This window comes from Trichechus manatus, unplaced genomic scaffold (assembly GCF_000243295.1).
Source record: "Trichechus manatus latirostris isolate Lorelei unplaced genomic scaffold, TriManLat1.0 scaffold00001, whole genome shotgun sequence".
Classification (NCBI taxonomy): Eukaryota; Metazoa; Chordata; class Mammalia; order Sirenia; family Trichechidae; genus Trichechus; species Trichechus manatus.
This window is the reverse complement of record NW_004443937.1, coordinates 3616056-3638895: the sequence shown is the minus strand read 5'-3', so window position 1 is coordinate 3638895 and position 22840 is coordinate 3616056. Positions and strand designations below refer to the sequence as shown.

Here is a 22840-nt window from a genome sequence, read left to right as displayed (position 1 = left end):
AAGTTTATACTAGTCTTTTATTTCTTTATATCTCCTTGACTTCCTCTCCATATGAAAAATCTATGTCTACATTTTTAAGCCCCTCTTTTTTGTTTTAACATTGTCATCTTTTACCTATTGACATCTCCCTATTTTCAGTGTTTTAGCTTTAATTTACCAAATCGATTTCCAAAATGGTTGTACCATTTTAAATTCCCACCAGCAGTGTGTAAGTGTTGCAGTCTCTCCACAACCTCTCCAACATTTATTATTTTGTGTTTTATGGATTAGTCCCAGCCTTGTTGGAGTGAGGTGGTATCTCATTGTAGTTTTAATTTGCATTTCTCTAATGGCTAATGATCGTGAGTGTTTCCTCATGTATCTGTTACCTGCCTGAATGTCTATTTTGGTGAAATGAGATGTTTTCTTATATTAGAGTTTTTGTTTTCCTCTTCAGAAACTCTTAATATATATGTTTGTAGTCCTTTTCTCCTGTCTTCAATGTTTATTACTTTCTTGTGAATCATTTTTACCTTTGTTTTTCAGTTTTAAATTTTTCTGCTTTTTCATCTTCTGTCTCTTAAGTAATCTTGTATTCCTGATATGACTTTTTCTTTTATTTTCAGTAGTTTCTTGACTTTTGTATCTCGTCTGAGTTTTGCTGATTCTGATTTACAGGTAGTCCCTGACTTAACGATGTACTCGAGTTATGATGAACCACTCTTATGACTGTCTGTTTTTTTATGATTTGTGTATTTTTTTATGTGTGTATTAAAATATATCTGTAAGTTTATATGTAATGTTTCCAACCCTGAAAGACAAAGATTGGATTTCTAAATATACTGATAGTAAAAGGCAATAATAATGAAAACTAAACAAAAAAAAATGAAATATTCGACTTAACGTCAGAACTGACTTACGATGGAGTCCTCAGAAAGAAACCCTGTTGTAAGTTGGGAACTACCTGTATTTTGTTGTGTCGTGTCTTTTTTCATTTTCTTAATGTTGTTTACCTCATTTGAAACTGTGTATTCCAGTGATTTTTTTGTGCATGTCTTCTGGTGTGCTTTGTTATCTGTCAGGATGTTCTACGTGTTCTCCTTTGTGTTCTCTTTTTCTTATAGTAACTTGGTATGGGATTTGACCTCTAGTCATTTTTATGTGAGCTCAGTTTTTCTGATCCTTTGAAAGGACCCATGGTTCAGGGTAGTGTTTCTAACTTCACAGAGCTGCCTCTTCATTGGTACTCATGTAGTGTTCACAGACATGGCCTCTTGCTTTCTGAGTTTCAGGAGTTCACAGGGCAAGACTGCTCCAGAGCCTTGACACTTTTTTTACCTTGGGCCCCTTACACTTGCTGTTTATTGGAGAGGGCAAAATTCCTAACACTTTCAGCTGCCATTCTCAAACTGTCTCTCTGCTTTCCGTTGGGATTTTGGCTACTTTGGGATTTTCCTTTTCGCAGGTCTGATGCCCTTTTGCTTTCTTCTGCTATCTGCTCTGCCCAGTCACGAGTATCATTCGGGTTATATGGCTGTTGGTGGTTTGTCCTCACCTGCTTGTATTCTGGCTTTGGTGAGGATACTTTGTCACATAGATTTGTTGTGCACATTGTTCCTGCATTTTTGGTTTTGCTCTCTAGTTGGTCTTGCTGCTTCATGTGTAGATTCAGAGAGATTCAAAAACTGTGCTGCTGCTGCTTCCATCTTAGCTAGTTTTCTTTTTATGTAAAGTTTCAGGCAAAACATTGAGTTGACTTTCTGGGTTTACTTCTGAAAATGTCTTACACTGTGTGGATTTAATAGTTTAAAAGAGTACTTGTCTATTCTGAAATTTTCTTCTTTGTATTATTATTTGGAGGTTGAATTTGAAGCAAGGATCTTAAAAGATATAGCTATTAAACCCAAGAAGAGATTAAGGCTAGTTTTTGTTGTTGTATTGTTGTTTGTTCTGGGAATGTTTTACTACAGATAACCTTCCAGTTTTCAAAATGACAGTATTTAAAATAAGTAATATCTAGAAATTTTTTTTTTTAATTGTGTTATTAATGTACCTCATAAATCTTTGACACAAGGAACAGCCATAGGGTGATTAGAAAACAGTTGCTGTTGGTGGGAGCCTGAGGTACAGTGATTACCTCTTCATTATCTCTTCACTGGTTCGGCACTTTCTAAATGAACAGTTTAAGGAAACCAATTCCTGAGTAGGTGTCCTTGAGAAAGGAAGATGGCTTGATTAAGGAGACTATTTTGAGAAGTTCTTTTCATCTCAAAGCCAATTTCAGTGAGGAATCAGAATTACCAAGGAGTCCCTTTTTTTGTTTTTAAGTAAAGATTACAGCCTTGGAAACCCTATGGGGCAGTTCTACTCTGTCCTATTGGGTTGCTATGAATTGGAATTGACTTGCTGGTGATGGGATTTATTAGGAAGGAAACCAACAGATTTTTGTAATAAAGAGTGCTAATGAGGAGTTGGCGGAGGCAAATGGAAAACCGACTCTGCTGGGGTGATTGGGGAATGCCTGGGTGAGGAAGAAGTGTTTAAGGGGAGCCTTGCAGACGAGGAAGAACCCACCTTGGGAAGAAGCAGGGTGAAGCATTGAGCAGAGAGACACCAGGGTCCATGTGCACTAACTGCCCACCTCAGCTCTGTATAGTCAGGTCTCAGCTAAGCTTCCTCTCTATGGTCCCACGTTCCAGATTTAGCTGCTCTCCATCTGTTACTTGTTCTTATGGCTTTCTTTTACATTACTTCCTTTCATATCACTGATCTTACGTAAAGTGGTGATCATTAGTGAAAGTATCTGTTTAATGTCTTTCCCTTTACTAGTTATAAGTCCCATGAAGGTGCGTGGGAATGCATCTGTATTATTCACCTCTGTATCCCCAGCACAGTAACTGTCACATAAACCAGTTGCTATCGAATAGACTTCAACTCATGGCGACCCAGTGTGTGTCAGCATAGATCTGTGCTCTGAAGGGTTTTCAATGGCTGATTTTTCCATAGTAGATTGCCAGACCTTTCTTCAGAGGTCCCTCTAAGTGGACTCGAACTTCCAACCTTTTGGTGACCAATCAAGCATGTTAACTGTTTGTATCACTCAGGGAGTCCAGGTGTCACATAATAAGCACTTAATAAATATTTGCTAGAAAATTGAAGAATGTCAAATTGAGTATCATCTCCTGAAGCATTTAATTTTTGAAAGGTGTGGGGCCATCATCTAAGATGCATCAATTGGTCCCAACCACCTGGAGTAAAGGAGAATGAAGAACACCAAAGACCCAAGGCAAGTATTAGCCCGAGAGACAGAAACGGCCACATAAACCAGAGACTTCATCAGCCTGAGACCAGAAGAACTAGATGGTGCCCGGCTACCACCAATGAGTGCCCTGACAGGGAACACAACCGAGAGTCCTTGATGGAGCAGGAGAAAGGTGGGGTGCAGAACTCAAATTCTAGTAAGAAGACCAGACTTAATGGTCTGACTGAGACTGGAGGAACCCCGGAAAGCATGGCCCCTGGATTCTCTATCAGCCCAGAACTAAACAACTTCTGAGGCCAACTCTTCAGACAGGGATTGAACTGGACTGTGGGACATAAAGTGATACTCATGAGGAGTGTGCCTCTTAGCTCAAGTAAATACAAGTGACTAAACGGGCAGCTTCTGTCCAGAGGTGAGATGGGAAGGCAGAGAGGGTAAGGAGCTGGCTGAACGGACATGGGGAATCAAGCGTGGAAAGGAGGAGTGTGTTGTCACAGTATGGGGAGTGCAATTAGGGTCACATAACAATGTATGTACAAATTTTTGTATGGGGAAAAAGAAAAAAAGAAAGGTGTGGGGCTGAGACCTGGTATGACTCATCTCATGTTGGAGAATCACTTTTGCTTGGTGGAGGACACCAAGTCTGGTCCTCAGGGTTGAGGTGGTTGCAGTAACTGTTACTCAGGAAGGTCAGTCCAGGGCTGGCTAAGTGGATAAGATAAGAAGGGAACACTGTCACACAACTGTCTTTTTTGTCTTTTTTTGAAAAGAGTGATTGTCAGCCAGACTTAGGAATCAGTGCATGGCATAGGCTCAGGAAGCAAAACACGATAACCCTGGAAGGTGAGAACTCGGTTTAGTGGATAACAGGGCACAGTTTTTTTCCCCAACCTGCTCCAAAATAAGGTGCCTGATCAGAGTGAATGTTTGTGAGGCATGTGGAGTCCCAGGGCTCAGATTTGAAATATCTGTTGAAGATGTCCTTAAATTTCTTTTCAAGTCATGGGTCTTTTGAATCCTAACTTGGATTAAGAAATAGAAGGGTTTGAACTTCCTCTACCCCTGCCTCCAAAATGCTGGAATTTATATCCTAAAACTTCTCCATGGTGACACAGAGGTAGACTGTTGAGTAGGTAGTCATATATAGACAATGTCCAGCTTTAAGAGAAACTTGAAAAAAAATGAGAATTTGGAGTGGGTAGAACTTTCAAAACCATCCGGCAAAAACCCCTTCCTCTTATTGATGAGGAAACCCTGGTGGCGCAGTGGTTAAGAGTTCGGCTGCTAACCAAAAGGTCAGCAGTTCAAATCCACCAGGTGCTTCTTGCAAACCCTATGGGACAGTGCTACTCTGTCCTATAGGGTCACTGTGTGTCAGAATCAACTCGATGGCAATGAGTTTGGTTGGTTTTCTTATAGATGAGGCAGCCATGGTCCAGGAAGAGCAAATAGCTTGCCTAAATTCTGGGGAGAGCTGAGTACCTGAGATCCAGCCTGTATTTTTCGTACTACAGATACCCTCTTAATACCCATAAGCTAGGAAGTGATTCTCTCTTTCCCTCTTTACAAAAGGATCTTCCACTGAAAGATTGTATTAAAATTGGTGTTTATCCAGAAGTGGGTCACCCAGGGTGAGGATGGATTTGGAAACCATGGAAACCTAAGGAACACTTGAATTTATTCATTAAACAAATGTTTATCCAGTATGTACTATGGGCCAGGCAGTGTTCTAAGTGCCGTGGATACAAGACTGAACCAGAGAAAAGTCCTTGCTTTTGTGAAGCTTATGATTCTAGTACGAAACAAAACATAAACAAGTAAACTTACAAACTGACTATGATACTGTTATGATAAATCACCTGTGATTAAAATAAAACAGAGCAATGAGATAGAAAGTGATTGGAGTAGAAAATGGTTGGAATAGTGACACTTGAGCTGAAGCCTGAATGATGAATGGGAGCCAGCATGAACAATAATGAATAGAGTGATGGACAAGGGGGACTGTGGTAGGGGTTAGGGTTAGAGTGGAGAAGTAGGCAAGGGGTAGGTTATATAGGGTATTGTAGCCTTTGGTTGCCATCGAGTCAACTCTGACACATGACAACCCCATGTGTGTCACAATGGAACTGTACTCCATGGGGTTTTCAGTGACTGAGTTTTTGGAAGTAGAGGGTGAACATTTATCCAAGTAATTAAATATTTTTTCTGCATATATTCTTTAATGACTTGTTGTATTGCTTCATATGGCTATACCATAAGTGATTGCAAATAACTTTTTTCAAAATAAACACTAACCAAACACGCGAACCTCACCAGGTAGGAATATACAGGAAAGAAATCGACTGCATCTGTGGAAAGAGACAATGGAAAAGCTCAGTATCATCAGTGAGAACAAGGCCAGGGGCCAACTGTGGAACAGACCATCAGTTGCTCATATGCAAGTTCAAGTAGAAGCTGAAGAAAATTAGAAAAAGTCCGCGAGAGCCAAAGTACAACCTTGAGTATATCCCACCTGAATTTAGAGACTGTCTCAAGAGTAAATTTGACACATTGAACACTGATAACCAAAGACCAGATGAGTTGTGGAATGACATCAAGGATATCATACATGAAGAAAACAACAGGTCGTTAAAAACACAGGAAAGAAAGAAAAGACCAAAGTGGATGTCAGAAGAGACTGTGAAACTTTGAATGCAGAGTACTAAAGCGAAAGGAAGAAAGGATGAAATACAAGAGCTGAACAGAAGATTTCAAAGGACGACTTGAGAAGACAAAGTAAAGTATTTTAATGACATGTGCAAAGACCTGGAGTTAGAAAACCAAAAGGGAAGAACAAGCTGGGCATTTTTCAAGCTGAAAGAACTGAAGAAAAAATTCACGTCTCAAGTTGCAATATTGAAGGATTGTACAGGGAAAATGCTAAATGACGCAGGAAGCATCAAAAGAAGATGGAACGAATATACAGAGTCACTGTACCAAAAAGAACTGGTCGATGTTCATCCATTTTGGGAGGTAGCATATGATCAAGAGCCGATGGTATTGAAGGAAGAAGTCCAAGCCTCTCTGAAGACATTGATGAAAAACAAGGCTCCAGGAATTGATGGAATGCCAATTGGGAAGTTGTAACAAACTGATGCAGCACTGGACGGACTCACTCGTCTATGCCATGAAATTTGGAAGACAGCTACCTGGCCAACTGACTAGAAGAAATCCATATTTGTACCCATTCCAAAGAAAGGTGAACCAACAGAATGTGGAAATTATCAAATAATATCATTAATATCACACAAGTAAAATTTTGCTGAAGATCATTCAAAAGTGGCTGCAGCAGTACATCGACAAGGAAGTGGCAGAAATTTAAGCCGGATTCGGAAGAAGCGTTGGAACCAGGGACATCATTGCTGATGTCAGATGGATCCTGGCTGGAAGCAGAGAATACCAGAAAGATGTTTACCTGTGTTTTATTGACTATGCAAAAGCATTTGACTGTTTAGATCATAACAAATTATGGGTAACATCACGAAGAATGGGAATTCCAGAACACTTAATTGTGCTCATGAGGAACCTATACTTAGACTAAGAAGCAGTCGTTTGAACAGAACAAAGTGATGCTGTGTGGTTTACAGTTAAGAAAGGTGTGCGTCAGGGTTGTATCCTTTCACCATACTTAGTCAGTCTGTATGCTGAGCAAATAATTCGAGAAGCTGGACTATGGGAAGAAGACTCATTAACAACCTACGATATGCAGATGACGCAAGCTTTCTTGCTGAAGGTGAAGAGGACTTGAATCACTTACTGATGAAGATCACAGACTACAACCTTCAATATAGATTACACCTCAGCATAAAACAAAAATCCTCACAACTGGACCAATAAGCAACATCATGGTAAACAGAAAATATTGATGTCATCAAGGATTTCATTTTACTTGGATCCACAGTCAATGCCTATGGAAGCAGCAGTCAAGAAATCAAATGACTCATTGCATTGGGCAAATCTGCTGCAAAAGACCTCTTTAAAATGTTAAAAAGCAAAGATGTCACTTTAAGGACTAAGGTGTGCCTGACCCAAGTCATGGTGTTTTCAGTCGCCTCATATGCATGTGAAAGCTGGACAATGAGTAAGGAAGACCTAAGAAGGATCGCTGCCTTTGATTTATAGTGTTGATGAAGAATATTGATTATACCGTGGACTGCCAGAAGAACCAATAAATCTGTCTTGCAAGAAGTACAGCCAGAATGCTCCTTAGAAGCAAGGATGGTGAGACTTTGTCTTAAGTACTTTGCAGATGTTATCCGGAAGGAACAGTCCCTGGAGAAGAACATCATGCTTGGTAAAGTAGAGGGTCATTGAAAAAGAGGTAAACCCTGAACGAGATGGATTGACACAGTGGCTGCAACACTGGACTCAAGTATAACAACAATTGTGAGAATGGTGCAGGACCGGGCAGTCTTTTCGTTCTGTTGTATGTAGGGTCACTATGAGTCAGAACCGACCTGATGGCACCTAACAACAACAACGTAAGTGATTCATCCGGTCTCCTTGCTGGCTATGCATATGATGCAGGCTTTTGCCAAGTGTTGTCAAATTACTTTCCAGAAAGGCTATCCAATTACCCTATCACTTCTTAGCCCAAAGAAGTAAAAACTTATTTTTGAAATCAATAAAAAAGATATTTTATTTTTTCTATTAATATTTTTAAAAAACCCTAAATCAAATCCCCTACCCGCATCTTTATGTAGGCCTCAACCGAGGATCAGGTGAGTTAGTTCACTCTTAAGAGTTATTTGAGCCCAGTGACTTCTCAGGCCGGTTTGGGCACACTGTCCACAATGGATGACTAGGCATAGGTTTCTACTCTCTTAAGGACAGGCAACGTTTAGAGTATACTGGTTCTGTGCCTTGGGAATGCAGTGTATTATAGCATGAGGAATTTTACTAAGAACCAAAGCAAAAAGTGTTGAGAAATTTCAGGTCTGCATCACGTTTCCTAAATATTTGTACCCTAATTGGAAAAGCATGCGTTTTTCTGTCATGCATTCTATTAAGCAGTCAAGGTAACTGGTTTAGGATTCAATTTGAAATAAGCTGTCAGACTTGACTACAGTTCTATGTGATGATGAATTTGTTTTTACCCTCTATTCAAGCCTAGTTCTTACCTTCGACTTTTGTATTGGTTGCTAAAGAAAGAGATTTCTACTCAGGCTTTGTGCTGTCTATTCCATCCAGTTCCTTCAATTGTTTGACTCTTCTCAAGTTTTATTTATACTCATGAATCTTGACTATATCTTCAATTTTTTATTGTTCACTGGTGCCAGTTGAAAAATTCTCCCAGGCTGTTTTTATATGGGTAGCTGTCATGTTTATACTGTGCTTCAAGAAACGTCCATCTTTTTAATTCACTTGTCTAAATGCATTTAATTTTTAAGAGAGCAGTTGTAAAGTTGTGAACTTGACATCTTTACACTTGAATATGCATAACTACCCGATGCTTTGTCTTTTTCCTTGTGCTGGTTTTATTCCAGACTGTGTGTATATAAGAAGAAGCATAATTTATCACCTCTAAGGCAAGAATAAAATCACCTTTGTCATCTGTCCCTTTTCTTTTCTTTAAGCTGTCACTACAGGTCTGGTTATGTCCCTAGGGAGAGGTGGGAAAAGATGTCTGTGCTCTCTCAAGTCTTATTTCTCAAGGGGCCATCAACACTCATGCAGATCCTATTTACATTGTAATTGGTTGCTGGCTGTCTAGTATAGGTGTTTCAACTTAAACCCAAGACAGTTGCTATGGAGATGGTTGACTACAAATAGGTCATGTTAAAGTCATTTTCCCCCTTAACATAAGGGAGTGCTGTAACTCTGGAAAGGAGCCCTGGTGGTACAGTGGTTAAGCACTCAGCTGCGAACCAAAAGGTCAACAGTTCAAACCCACCAGCCGCTCTGCAAGAGAACGAAACGGTGGTCGGCTTCCGTACAGATTTTCAGCCTTAGAAACCCTATGGGACAGTTCTACTCTGTCCTATAGGGTCACTATGAGTCGGAATCAACTCGAAGCAGTGAGGTGGACAGGTAACTCGGGAAGTGATCTAAACTGAATAGAAGAAGTATAGGTAACAATGACATCCCCCTCAGATTTCTCTTTTTAGGATGAGATTTATCATAGATGTCAGTCTGCTCATGTTGCTGCTTCTACCCTGTAAACAAACATCCCTGAAAAAGTATTCTTGTTCAAGAAAGGAATTGTTGTTAGTTACCATGGAGTCAATTCTAACTCATGGCAACCCTACGTGTTACAGAGCAGAACTGCTCCGTAGGATTTTCTTGACTGTAATCTTAACAGAAGCAGATCTTTAGGCCTTTAGGTTAGTAGTTGAGTGCAAATCATTTGTGCTACCTAGGAACCTTAAGAAAAGGAATTAGAGGTGTCATAATTTGCAGTATAACCTTGATGAACTGGCTAATCTATGATTTTCCGAAGTTGTTTATTTCATAAATTCCTAAAAGTAGTAGAAGAGCATTTATTTTGAAAACAGAACCAGAAGCTTAAGAACAAGTTTTTTAAAAGCTTTAATACGCTTGGAAAGGCAAGGCATGCAGTGACATTGGACGGGGTTTGCCATCAGTTTGTCCAGGAAACATGGCTTTCCTAGGGCAACTTGGCCAGGATGGAGGATGCCCCACCTCTGTTTTCGTCAGTCCTCGGTGACAGGTTGAGTGTGTTTACTTGTCCTCTTCATCTATCAGTGGTGTCTAACTCCATTTACGGCAGTGACTTAGAGTCTCTCTCTGAGAGGGGCATGTGGTTCCCCACCTTTTCTCCAGTATGGAGTTGACGAATGTGGATCCTCCTGCATGCAGTTTATCCCTGACACCCTTCCCACACCCTCCTGGTGCTGCTTGCTTCAGGAATGGGCTAGTTTACGTATGGTTCTGGCAGTGTGCCTGTGATGGAAAGTGACAATTACATGTTCTTCAGAATTCTTTGTAAATGACACCTGCTCTAACACTTCCTTGGCCTCTTACCCCTTGGTAAGGCCTTCTCAGCCTATTAGTATTCCAAAAAGGGAAAACCGGCAGGTGGGTGGGACTCAAGCCAAAAAAGGATTGTTGTTGTTGGGTGCCATCGAGTCGATCCCGACTCATAGCAACCTCATGACAGAGTAGAACTGCCCCTTAGGATTTCCTAGGCTTTAATCTTTATTGGAGCAGATAGCCAGCTTTTTTCTCACACACAGCTACTGTGGGTTCGAACCACCGACCTTTCAGTTAGCAGCCAAGTGTTTATAACCATTGCACCACCAGAACTCCTTGAAGAAGGAGTAAAAAAAAAAAATTGCCATTGAATTGATTCCAACTCATAGCGACCCTATAGGATAGAGTAGAACTACCCCCTAGGGTTTCCAAGGAGCAGCTGGTAGATTTGAACTGCCGACCTTTTGGTTTGCAGTCAAGTTCTTAACCATGCTTTTCACTAATTAGAATATATGTCCTGTGAAAACGCCAAAAGAATATTACAACTTATAGTAACACAAATAATATCAATCATTGATTATACATTATTACACAAATGATTGGTATTATTTATGTGTAATATAAATAATTAGTATTGTATTAATAGTAATAATAGCTTACATGTGTATAATTCTTACTCTGTACCAGGCACTGTTCTAAGTTCTTAACATATATTTCCTTATTTAATCCTCACAACCACCCCAGGAAGTAGATGTTTTTAGTATCATTATTTCCATTTTAGGTTCCTATGTGGCACAAACAGTTTGTGTTCGACTGCTAACCTAAGGGTTGGAGGTTTGAACCCACCTAGCGGCACTACAGAAGAAAGGCCTGACCATCTGCTTCTGTAAAGATTATAGCCAAGAAAATCTTGTGGAGCAGTTCTGCTCTGTGATATAAGGGGGTATCATGAGTTGCAATCTACTCGACAGCAGTGGGTTTGGTTTTTGGTATTCCCACTTTACAGATGAGGAAACTGAGGACTAGGGAGGTTAAATAACATGCCTGAGATCATGTGGCTTGTAAAAGGTGCACTGTTGTTCAGACTCAGGCAGCCTGCTCCAGGATCCAATGCTCTTAATGACTACACTACTTTGAACTACATATTAACGTTTAAGAAGAGTAATCTTTATTCTTTTTCTGATTGTCATAATGCAGTGATTCTAAACTGGGGATGATGTTCCCTGCTCCTGCTCCCTCATCCAAGGGATTTGGCAATGTCTGGGGACATTTTTTATTATTACAACCTGGGGGAGTGATCCAGGGAGTAGAGGCCAGGGATGCTGCTAAGCATCCTATAATGCACGGGACAGCCCCCACAACAAAGAATTATCTGTCCCCAAATCTCCATAGTGTGGAGGTAGAGAAAACCTGTTGTAGTGATACGTGCTCATTCTGCAAAGTATGTTCTTCCAGTCCTTCTCCTTTGTTAAGTGCACGTATATTTTTCTAGATTTTTTTCCCTCTCATTATGCTAACATACATATATATGCGTATATTTTACAGAAAAAGTGTCGAATATGGATTTTATTCTATAGCTTACCTTTATAATGTATTATGTAATATTTCTTTGTCAGTGTATTTTGATAACAGTATAATAGTCCTTTGTATGGATAGACACCAGGGACAGTGGGGTTATTTTGTAATTTTTTGCTCCTAGAAACAGTATTATAATATTGTACATATATCTTTAGGGAGCCCTTGTGGTGCAGTCCCACCCATTGCTGTCAAGTCAATTCTGACTCATAGCGACCCTGTAGTGTAGCGATTAAGAGCTACAGCTACTAACCAAAAGGTCGGCAGTTTGAATCCACCAGGCGCTCCTTGGAAACCCTATGGGGCAGTTCTTCTCTGTCCCATAGGGTCGCTATGAGTCAGAATCGACTCCATAGTAACGGGTTTGGTTTTTTTTTCTGGTTTGGTGGTGCAATGGTTAAGCGCTCTGCTGCTACCCAAATGTTGGTGATTTGAACCCACCCAGCAGCTCTGTGGTAGAAAGACCTGGTAGTCTGCTTCCATAGGGATCATAGCCCAGAAAACCCTATGCTGCAGCTCTACTCTGTAACACATGGGGGTTGCCATGAGTCAGAATCAATTCTTTGACACACAACAACAATAACAACGTATATATCCTTGCATACTTGTGTCAGATGTTGTTAATTAAAAAAAAAAAAAAAAGATTGTGGCTCTTGTTCAAGGACAGTGTTACCAGGACCTTTTGGGGTTCCGCCAGTCTGTAGCCAGAGTAAATGTACTCCTCCTGTTTTACTGTGCATATCGTTGAGGTTGGTCAGACATCATGTGGCTCTATGACTTTAAGTCAGGTAATCTAGTGGTTTGTTTAGGGTGGGTTGCTAGGGTAAAGTGAAAGATTTCTGAAAAAAGAGATACTGAGAGAAATATGAAAGCAGATATCTAGAATGAACCAAAGTGTGTGTGTTGGGCAGGGGGGAATGTAGTCAGAACTGTAGCACTAATGTATAGACCCACCAATTTGAATTTTAGAGACATTTTTGAAGGAAAATTAAATGACCAGGTCCACACTTCGTACAACTAAAGAATTAATCAACTATTACATGTTAAATCATTTACAAACTATCAGTATGCCAGCTATTTTCATTCATGCTCTGAGGATTTCTGGGGATTGCTGACCCCTTCAGGAACTAGGCTCACTGCCTGGCTTATAGTAGGTGCTCAGTAAATATTTGTAGCTAGACAGAATTGAGGGAAAGAGGACAGGAGAATGGGCAGCTGCCCGAGGATCTCCTATATTTACTCCAACTGCATGGAAGCTCCCCTTTGAAGAAGGAGTAGGAAGCTCTGTCAGGCCAGTCCAGGGAGGCTGAGATCATCCACTTCTGACGCCAAATCTGTGGTGAATAGTAAATCCCATTACACACGCCTACTCATCCTGTGGGAATCTCAGCTTCCTTTCCCTTGTCAGTTCAGATCCAGCTGCCAGCGCAGTCCTTTCTCTGTCTTTTTCCCATTCACCTGGGGCCAGGTCAGTGGATACCGGCCCCTTCTCTATTTCTTAGGTCCAGTAGTCTGTTGGAATGACTCACAAACTCCAGGGCAAAGGGTGTCTTTAATGTACAAGAAGAAAGGATACAAGCATAGGAAGAGGTCCAGGAGGAGTCTCGGTGCAGAGCTTCCATGTCCCCAGGGTACCTGCTTACTGTCTTGAGAGCACATGTTCGCTCTCACCACCCTGGAAACCTGGAAACTCCGCTGAGCCTCCATCTTCCAAGGCCTTCATTAGCCTCACCGCGTGGCCATATAGATTACATCAGGCCTCCTGAGGCTTACTCACATCGGGCCCCCAGGTGGCCCCTCTTTGTCTGGTCAGCCACCACTCATTAGCCTCAGATGTGGTCCAGCTCACAGGCCCCAGGACCAAAGGCCAAATTGTTTATTGTGGGGCAGGGGTGGATTATGCAATAGGCAAGGTAAGCACGGTGCTTACCTTGCTTACCAGATCATCCATAGTGAACAGTTTCATATTTTTTTACCACATCAGAGATTCTGCTTCTAGTTATGGCTGGCATTTGCCTCTCTCCCAACCCTACAGCATCTTCCTACAGATCAAAGCCTCTTTTCAAATTTACAATCCCTGACGGGCTGATGACCCAGTAAGCAAGGTAAGTACGGGTTTACTTGTGCCCACGTACTAATGCGTAGTTTCCCATGTGAAGTTGTTCACTACAGATGACCTGGTAAGGAAGGTAAACACCTTGCTTACCTTGTCTATTGGCTAATCTGCCCCTGCTGCAAGGGGGTTCCACACATCACAGAAGCCTTGGAGGACTTGTGCTGTGTGGCTCACTTTTGACTCTCTACTAAAGCTGGGCACATGCGTACCCTGTGATCCAGCTGTGTGACTTCAGGGTGTACAATCAGTAGAAATGCACATGTATGTTTACCAAAATGTTCATAGCATAGCCCCAAACTGGAAACTACCCAAAGGCCCATTAATAGTAGGATGGATAAATAGTGGGTTTTTTTGCTTTTAATTGTTAATGATTAAATGTTTCCAAACATAAAAAGGTACGAAAAAAAGCATCCTAGTATCTACCACTCAGATTCAACAAAGGTTAGCATTTTGCCATATTTGTCTTTTTTATTTCTTTCTTTATTTTTTAATTTAAGCAGTAAAACCTTCTGGTGATGGTGGAGCCTATCTTATCAGTGTGGGGGGTGAGACAGAGTTGAGTGAGTGAACTGAAGATTTCCCTGAAAGGAGAGCGGACGACCTGGGTTTTCTGTGCACGTCGTCCCTTGACATCGAATGAATTACCTGTCACTGCCACTTAAACATCAAGCAGTGCGGTCAACGAGAACATCCATAAAGTTTCTGCAGTGCCCCAAATAAAATAGAAAGAAGGCATGCCTTTCATCACTCCTGCTTTCTGTAAAATAAAACACCTTGCAGTAATGTAATTTAAGGACATAATGCCTCGCTTGTTGAATTAAAAAAAAAAAAAGGTTTCTTCCATCAGATCATGATTGAGATGCCATGAATGTTTTGAGTGTGTTGATGTGGAAAAAAGAAGAGGAACAAGAATGGAGTTGGGTTTCTTCAGTGATTGCTGTGTTAGCTGGATCCCATCCCTTTTGTCTTCCATTCACTCAAGCTCATCAGGATGCCAATGATTAAGAGTAACATTGTCATGGGGATAACCCTGAGTCTGCTCTAGTTTATACTAGAAGAATCTTTTGTAAACTTCTAACTCAAGAGTTATCAGCAACAATGATTATTATTAGTTTGTGGCACTTTCTTCGTGACTAGTTGTCATGAGGCTATGGTTGAGACTGGTTCCCTTTTCTGAGTGTTTGCTAAGTGTTAGACATAATTGAAAGTCCTTTATGTATATTTCCTTCTTGTAATACCCATGAGGTAGATATTGTTATTCTCTTCATCAACAAACAGTCGTGGGAAGATTAAGTCAGTTGCCAGAGGTCACAGGGTGAATGGGAAAGGCACAATTCAAATCTAGTTCTTTGTGTTTTTATAATTTATCTTATTTTTGTTGTTGTTGAGAATATACACAGCAGAACATACACCAATTCAGCAATTTCTGCATGTACAAGTCAATGACATTGATTACAGTCTTCATATTGTGCAGCCATTCTCACCTTCCTTTTCGGAGTTGTTCCTCCTCATAAATATAAACTCACTGCCCCTTAAGGCTCCTATCCTTTTGAGTTGCTGTTATTAGTTTGATCCCATATAAATAGTTCTTAAAAGAGCATAATGCCCAAGGCAGACATTCTTTACTAGTTAAACTAAACTATTGTTTGGTTTTAAGAAGACTTACTGGAGCCCTGGTGGCGCAGTGGTTAAAGCGCTATGCTGCCAACCAAAAGGTCAGTGGTTCGAACCCACCAGCCACTCTGTGGGAGAAACATGTGGCAGTCTGCTTCCATAAAAGATTTACAGCCTCGGAAACCCTATGGGGCAGCTGCACTCTGCCCTATACGATCATGATGAGTTGGAATCAGGTGGACACCAGTGGGTTTTTTGGTTTTTCAGAGGTCAAATCCAGTTTTGACTGGCTCCAAAGCCTTTGCTCTTAACCATCCACTAAACAAAGACCACTTGCTATCGTCCTTCTGGTAAACAGAACCATAAAGTAGAAGTTAAGATCCTAGTAGTAGTTTGTTGGGTACTTTCAAATTTTATCTAATTTGACCTTCAGAATGTACTGGATGGCAACAGGTTTGGGTTTTGTAGTGGTCTGAATGAGGTGAGTTAGGTAGTGCCTGGTCTCATTTCCCAGGTGAGGACATGGAGGGGCCAGACAAGTACTGAAGTTTCCAGGACCACACAGCTAATGTTGGGGCTGGAAATATACCAGAGTCCCTTGAAAACACACACCTGGCATTTATCCTGTACTTCAGCCTGATCTCAATCCACCTTGGTTGACCTTCAGAGTAGCACTTAATTGTAAAGTTAGCTCTGGTACCCTGTCTTTTAAGTAGCAGCAATACTACCTGCCTCTCACTTGTTAGAGCTTATAGAGGATTAACTATCAGTGTATCTTTTTAAAATTCTTGGAGATTTATACCATTTCAATATAGATTTATTTTATCACTCTGGTGTTTTATGGTATGAAATATTTTTTTTCTGTTTAAAGATTTTTTTTGTTTAATTTCTTGTTAAAGATTCATTTACATATAAATATTTTTTTGTGTACCTATTGTCATAGAGCAAAATCACAGGGTCTGCTTAAATTAAAAGCAAAAGAGGTTTTTGAAGGATAGAGTGATTCATGAATTGGGCTGGCATAGAGCAACCAGGCAGTTACAAAGTGCTCCACCAGTCAGAGGCCATGCAGGGCTTATATAGTAAAATATCAGGAACTAACAGTGAAAAATATTCTGATTGGCTAGCTAAAGTAAGTTCTTCTGATCATTAAGAACATGCCCAGGAAAGTTCTTTGTGTAAGGACATGGCCAGGCAAGTTCTTTATGTAAGAAGGACATGGCCAGGCAAATTCCTCATGTAAGCACCTTTCTGCGTGCTAGTTAATCTACTTTCAACCACATTCTTTCTGAGGGCAAGCTTCCTCTCCCTTGTTTACCCGCCTACAGTCATGAGTCACCTTCTCAGAAACAGAAGCAGAGTCTAGGACAAAATGGAGTCCAAGTCAGACTTTGTGCAAGCCATTTTAGTCATGCCAGGCACCTCAAATTTTGGAGTGCCCTTGCACAATATAAATCTTTACTTTTGGTATTCTAGTGAAGGGATTTGTTTAGTAGCTCAAATGGAAGTTGAATACCAGACAGTAAGATTTTTGCTGAACTTACTGAGTCAATGTCTTTCTAGAGTCCTTGTAGCTAACATTGGTATGTTCTGGGTTGCTTTGAGGTGGCAGCTGCTCCCTGGTGGTTACCTGTTAAAGGCGCTAACTGGAGACACCCAGAAGGGCCCGACTCTACTGTTGTTCACAGGTGAGGCAGGTGGTTCTTTTCCCAGTTTACATGCTTCATTCCAAAATCAATTCCTGTGCTGTTGAAAAGGAACCCTGTGGCTGCATGTCTTCATTTGTCAAATGCTGAGAATGACAAACCCTAATTGGTTGGTAGTAAAATAAAATGACAAAGAATAATGTATGTAAAGACCCAAACACTGTGCCTAGTTCATAGAAGGCTCTTATTAAGTGACCTCTTTGCTTTCTCATTTGGCCTGTGAGAGTTACCTCTTTGAGGGACCCCCACCCCCGATTTCAACAGGCCTGTTACAAATCTCATGGCATGTTTAATTGTTACAGCCGATCACCTGGTCTCTTATAAGCAGGTCATTATGAGGAAGAAGACTGTTCTTGTGGATAGTAGTTGTATCCTGCCAGGTGGCCACTGCAAAAGCCCAGTCCTTGGGTTTTGGGTTCACATTGTCTTGAGTCCTGGACTGACATACTTTTAGCCACCATGTGATGGAAAAACCACAGAGCGGCAAGTCGGTCAGTGAATCTCCAGGGTGGCAAGGAAATAATTATCTCAAGCAAAAGTAGAGTAGCACTGGAAGCCCTGGAGATGACAAGGGTTTGGGTTGAGGACTCAACAGCCCAAGAAAACTGCTCTCCTAACCTAATTTTTCAGATGGGATTTTTGAGCCTCTATTTTTAACAATATTCCTGGTTATTGTCCTCATTGTCAGGGAGCTGGAAGTACATGAAGGTCAGCTTTAGGGATATAGCCCCTTCACAAATGTCAGAAATCTTTCAAAGCCTAAGTTGGCAGTCTCCATGCTTACTATGGGGATATGGGTGAGTGGCAGATATTTTGGAAATAGACTGTGAGGGACAAATTCATAGGATTCTTGGGTACTGCAGGTTGACTGGGTCTCTTAGTTCCTAATAAATGTCTCATTTCCTGAATTCAATAGTAGAGGGGAAAGGCTGAGTGAAGAAGGAAACCCTTGAGGGAAATGTGTATTATTCCTACAGTAAACACTGAATCTCCTGAGAAAAGTGCGTTTCTCATCAGTGCTGAAATCAGTGACTAGCACGTAGTAGTGATTCAGTAAACAGTTGTTGAAAAGATAAATGAAAGTCCTGGTGTAATTGCTCTGGGGAACACAAAGATATGGAAGGAATGGAGTAGAAGTGTGTAGTCCACTTGGGAAAAAAAAGTGAACCAGGAATTAAATCAGTATTACCTAAACCAAACCAAACCTGTTGCCATCGAGTCAATTCTGACTCATAGTGATCCTATAGGACAGAGTAGAACTGCCCCATAGGGTTTCTGAGGCTGTAAATCTTTATGGAAGCAGACTGCCACATTTTTCTCTTGTGGAGTGGCTGGTGGGTTCGCACTGCTGACCTTTCTATTAGCAGCCGAGCACTTAACCCACTGTGCCATCAGGGCTCCAATTTAATGTTACTTAGTGCTGGCTAAATGTGTATATCCCTTATTCTCAAAATTTCCCGCAACCTTTCCCATCCCTCCATACCTTCAGGAGAGGAAAGACTTACTTGGAATCTGTTAGCGTGAGGCAAATATAGCTGGCTGATCTGTGGTAGCACAGATTGGGTTCTCTGGTAACAGATGTTGAGATAGAGTTTGCTGTGCAGAATATTTATTAAGGATCCACCCTGGTGGTGCAACAGTTAAGCACTTGGCTGCTAACCAAAAGTTCGGCGGTTCCAACCCACCCAGCCACTCCCTGGGAAAAAGACCTGACGATCAGCTCCTATAAAGATTACAGCCAAGAAAACCCTATGAGGCAAATCTGCTGTGTCACACGCGGTCCCTATGAGTCAAAATCACCTCGACGGCATCAAACAACACCACCACCACTAGTGGAAGTGGATTGGACAGAAGTCAAACTGCCGTGCAGGCTTGACAGAGTTTCAGCCAAACCCAGTGAGAACGTGTGCATGCATATGTCCCATCAGCGTTGTCCCCGGTGGGGCCCAAATGGCTGGGCCTTTATGCCCCTGCTGTGATTAGTCATTGGTGGTGGCTCAGAGGTGGCTCTCTGCAGCTGTGGGAAACCCTGAAGGAGCTGGCCACTGGAAACTTGTACTGACAGCGCTCCCAGCAGCTGGAGCCACGCTTCTTCCTTCAAGAAGGGATTTGAGTGATGCATCTCCACATCCACCATACTGAGTGAAATTTTGTGGGAATCCAAGTCAGCAAGGTGAAGGAATGTTTTGAGTCTAGTTCCAAAAGGAATTATAGTACGCTTCGGAGCCTGTGATGTCAGAAACCCTTGGTGGAGGGTGACAAATGTGGTCTGTCTGGGACTAGAGCTCCAGACCAGGAGCTAGGTGTCATAGACAGAATTGAGGATGATTTTATTGGAGCTTTGCCAAAGCTCGTTTCTATTTCCTGTTCTAGTCTGTGCCTTTCTTCACTCTGCCCTTGCTTTCCCCCAGGCTGGATCACCCGGTTCTCCATGTCTCCTGGAACGACGCCGTGGCCTACTGCACGTGGGCGGGAAAGCGGTTGCCCACAGAAGCTGAATGGGAATATAGCTGCCGAGGAGGCCTGGAAAATAGGTACTTGGAGGGCCTCATCTTGCCTAACAACATGTTGAACTTTTTCTAAAACTGTGGAACTTACTTAGGTTAGAAAGTTGGTTTAAAAACTCTTTTTCTCTTACTGGATTTCCTTCATCTCCACAGAGTTACTTAGGAGACCTTGAGGAATAGGTCACCAGCCCCTCACAGCACCTCAGAGCCAAGTGTCTGGTGAAGTGGGCTTCCTCCAGTCCAAAGCCAGTTCAAGCAATTTGACTCCCTGTTATTGCATATTACTCCTTAGAGCTACTTGGCAGGCTACCTTGCTTTTAGCATTTTCTTATTTTAGGCTTCTTCTGAAGTGGCAGTTTTCCTCTGCTTCGAGAGCTATGAGGCAGAAAACTCCTGTGTGGGTCACATCTTCTAGGAAAGGCTCCTTAAAATAGTGAAGGCTTAATAAAAAAAATGTGGTGCAATAGTGTCTGATCATGTTACCATATAAGTCCAAAATGATGTCTACTTTCCCAGACTTCTGTCAGCCCTTCTTTTAAATATACAATTGATACCAGGTCTCCTGAGTACTTGGGAGAGACTAATAAGGTTGTTGTGAACTTGACACAAGCTGGCATATGGAAGTTTAAAAAAAAAAACTTCATTAAAATATGTATTTATTTACATATCTGAAATTAAAAATAACTCACTCAGAACAATCTAGCAGTGTTGTCTCTTTCATTGCATTCCTTCTCTTGACTTTAACCCAGAGGCTTGTGCCTGTGTTGATGCCTGTGTCTCTTCTGACAGGCTTTTCCCCTGGGGCAACAAACTGCAGCCAAAAGGTCAACATTATGCCAACGTTTGGCAGGGAGAGTTTCCTGTGAGCAACACTGGAGAGGACGGCTTCCGGGGAACTGCACCCGTGAGTCGTGGCTGCTGGAGGGAGGGCAGTGGTTCCAGAGAACTGAAACTTGGTGGAAAGGGAGTAAGAGGCATGGCTCACTCTCTGATTGACATGTTGCCCCCTTCCTGCATTCATCCACTGTTGCACGTAGCAAATACTGCCGATTAATTAAACGTTCTTTCTATAATGCGTTTTCCTTTCTGATTACGTGGTACCTATTGTAGGAAATTTGGAAAAACAAGAGTATAGAGGAGAAAATTAAACAGACTGGAACTCTGCTACACCGATTTGACCCCTGTTAGCATTTGAGGTGTTTCCTCCTGTTGGTTTTCTGTGCTAATAATGCTAGTAGTTATTGAGTGCTTGCAGTGGGACAGGAATGATGTTTAGCCGTTTGCATGAATTATCTCATTTAATTGTCAGTTCAACTCTGTAAGGTAGGTACTATTATTATCCTCATTTTCCAGGTGGGCATTCTAAAGCATAGAGAGTTAACTAACTTGCCCAAAGTTACACAGCTGGAAAGCGGCACGGCTGGGATTTGAACCAGGTTGGTTTGTTTCCAAAGCCCATGCTCCTAATTACCATATTCACCAGTAAATGTGTTTCTGGTGTATGTGTATTTACTTTTTACATACTGCATTTGAATCATAATGAATATATATTTAAAATCCTACTTTTTCCCCCTGTAATATTATATCAGGAACATTTTATCTGTTATAACAATACTTCACGAATCACTTGTCTTTCAGCAGCTAGATAACTTGTCATATGAATAAACCCTAATTTATTTACCCCATTCCCTCAGTGTTGCAAATTTAGGTTTTTCTGGTTTTTTACTGAACAATGCAACAATGCATTTCTTGTACATGAATACTGAAATCTATCTCTTGATTATTTTCCTAGGATAGATCCCCAGCAGTGAAATTAATGAGCCAAAGGCTAGAAAACTTTTGTGTTAGGAGTTTTCTGATGTATGGCCTAATTGTTTTCCAGAATGCCTGGGGCATGTTCCCCTCTCTCATTGTATCAGAGTTCATTCTCATTGTTCTTTTGCCAGCAGAATCTTATAAACTAGTGAAGCAATGTTAAAAACATTTCCGTTTTCTCTTAACACAGCAATTAAAGAAATCTTGTGGTGGATAAATAACATCTTACTGGGTTTGTAGTTATAGAGAATGACTTTCATCAACTTTGGAAATAGTTGTGATTTAAAAAAATGTTTGTATTTTTGTTAGCTTCACATAAAGATAATTCTAAAATGTACTTATAAGTAAAACCCAGATAAGTTATTTGGAACATGACCAAATGATTCCAAAATTTCAACTGAAAAAATAAACTGTTTTGTTGTTAGTTGCCACTGAGTTGATTCTGACTCATGGCAACCCCATACATGCAGAGTAGGACTGCTCCATAGGGTTTTCAAGGCTGTGACCTTTTTAAAGTAGATTGCCAAGCCTGTCTTCTGAAGCACCTCTGAGTGGGATGAATGAGAATAACTTAGAAACTTTTGGAAAAGATGAAGAATGAGGAGGAGCCTGACCTACTGGAAATAAAAATATATTTTGAGCTATAGTAGTTAAAGCATTGTAGTTTTGGGGGCAAAATTCATGTAAAAAATAAATCACAAATCCCTTTAATGATAAAAACACTCAGTAAAATAGGAATAGAAGGGACATTACTCAATATGATAAAGACATTTATGAAAAACCGACAGCTAATATTATACTCAGTGGTGAAAGACTGAGTGAACACTTTCCTCCTAAGATCAGGAACAAGACAAGATTACCATTTCCACCACTGCTACTCAGCATTGTACTGAAAGTTCTAGCCCGAGCAGTTACACAAGGGGGAAAAAAAAGCATCCAAATCAGAAAGGAACAAGTGAAATAATTTCTATTGGGAGATGGCATGATCCTATTCAGGCAGTCCCAGGATTTCGAACGAGTGCTGTTCCTAAGTCTGTCTTTAAGTCAAATTTGTAGGTAAGCTGAAACAGTTAGGTACGATTCATATCTAATGTCAGTTAGTCAAATGTTTGTCTTAGTATATAGTATATAGTGTGCCTTACTATGCATAAAAACATTATAGAAACACTTCCAGATACACTAAAACGTCTTTAACATAACAATTCAGTAATAATAATAATGTTTTGATGCGCATAACCAAACAGCACCCATTTGTTTATACGTTCCCCACCACTGAGGAGATAACCTACAGGGC

General features: G+C 41.0%; 1 protein-coding gene across 10 annotated transcripts in view; it reads left to right on the top strand.

The window, feature by feature from the left end:
• The window catches only part of SUMF1 (sulfatase modifying factor 1), a 140472-nt gene that overhangs the window by 20161 nt on the left and 97471 nt on the right, over nt 1-22840 (top strand). For all 10 annotated transcript variants that reach the window (XR_002824862.1, XR_002824851.1, XR_002824854.1 and 7 more), the window contains exons 4-6: nt 17124-17206; nt 19636-19758; nt 20521-20635. Coding sequence is in view for 6 of the 10 variants with exons in the window: in XM_004368282.2 (XP_004368339.1) it covers nt 17124-17206; nt 19636-19758; nt 20521-20635 (321 nt within the window). In the remaining 4 variants the exon portion in view is untranslated. The remainder of the gene's footprint in view (nt 1-17123; nt 17207-19635; nt 19759-20520; nt 20636-22840) is intronic.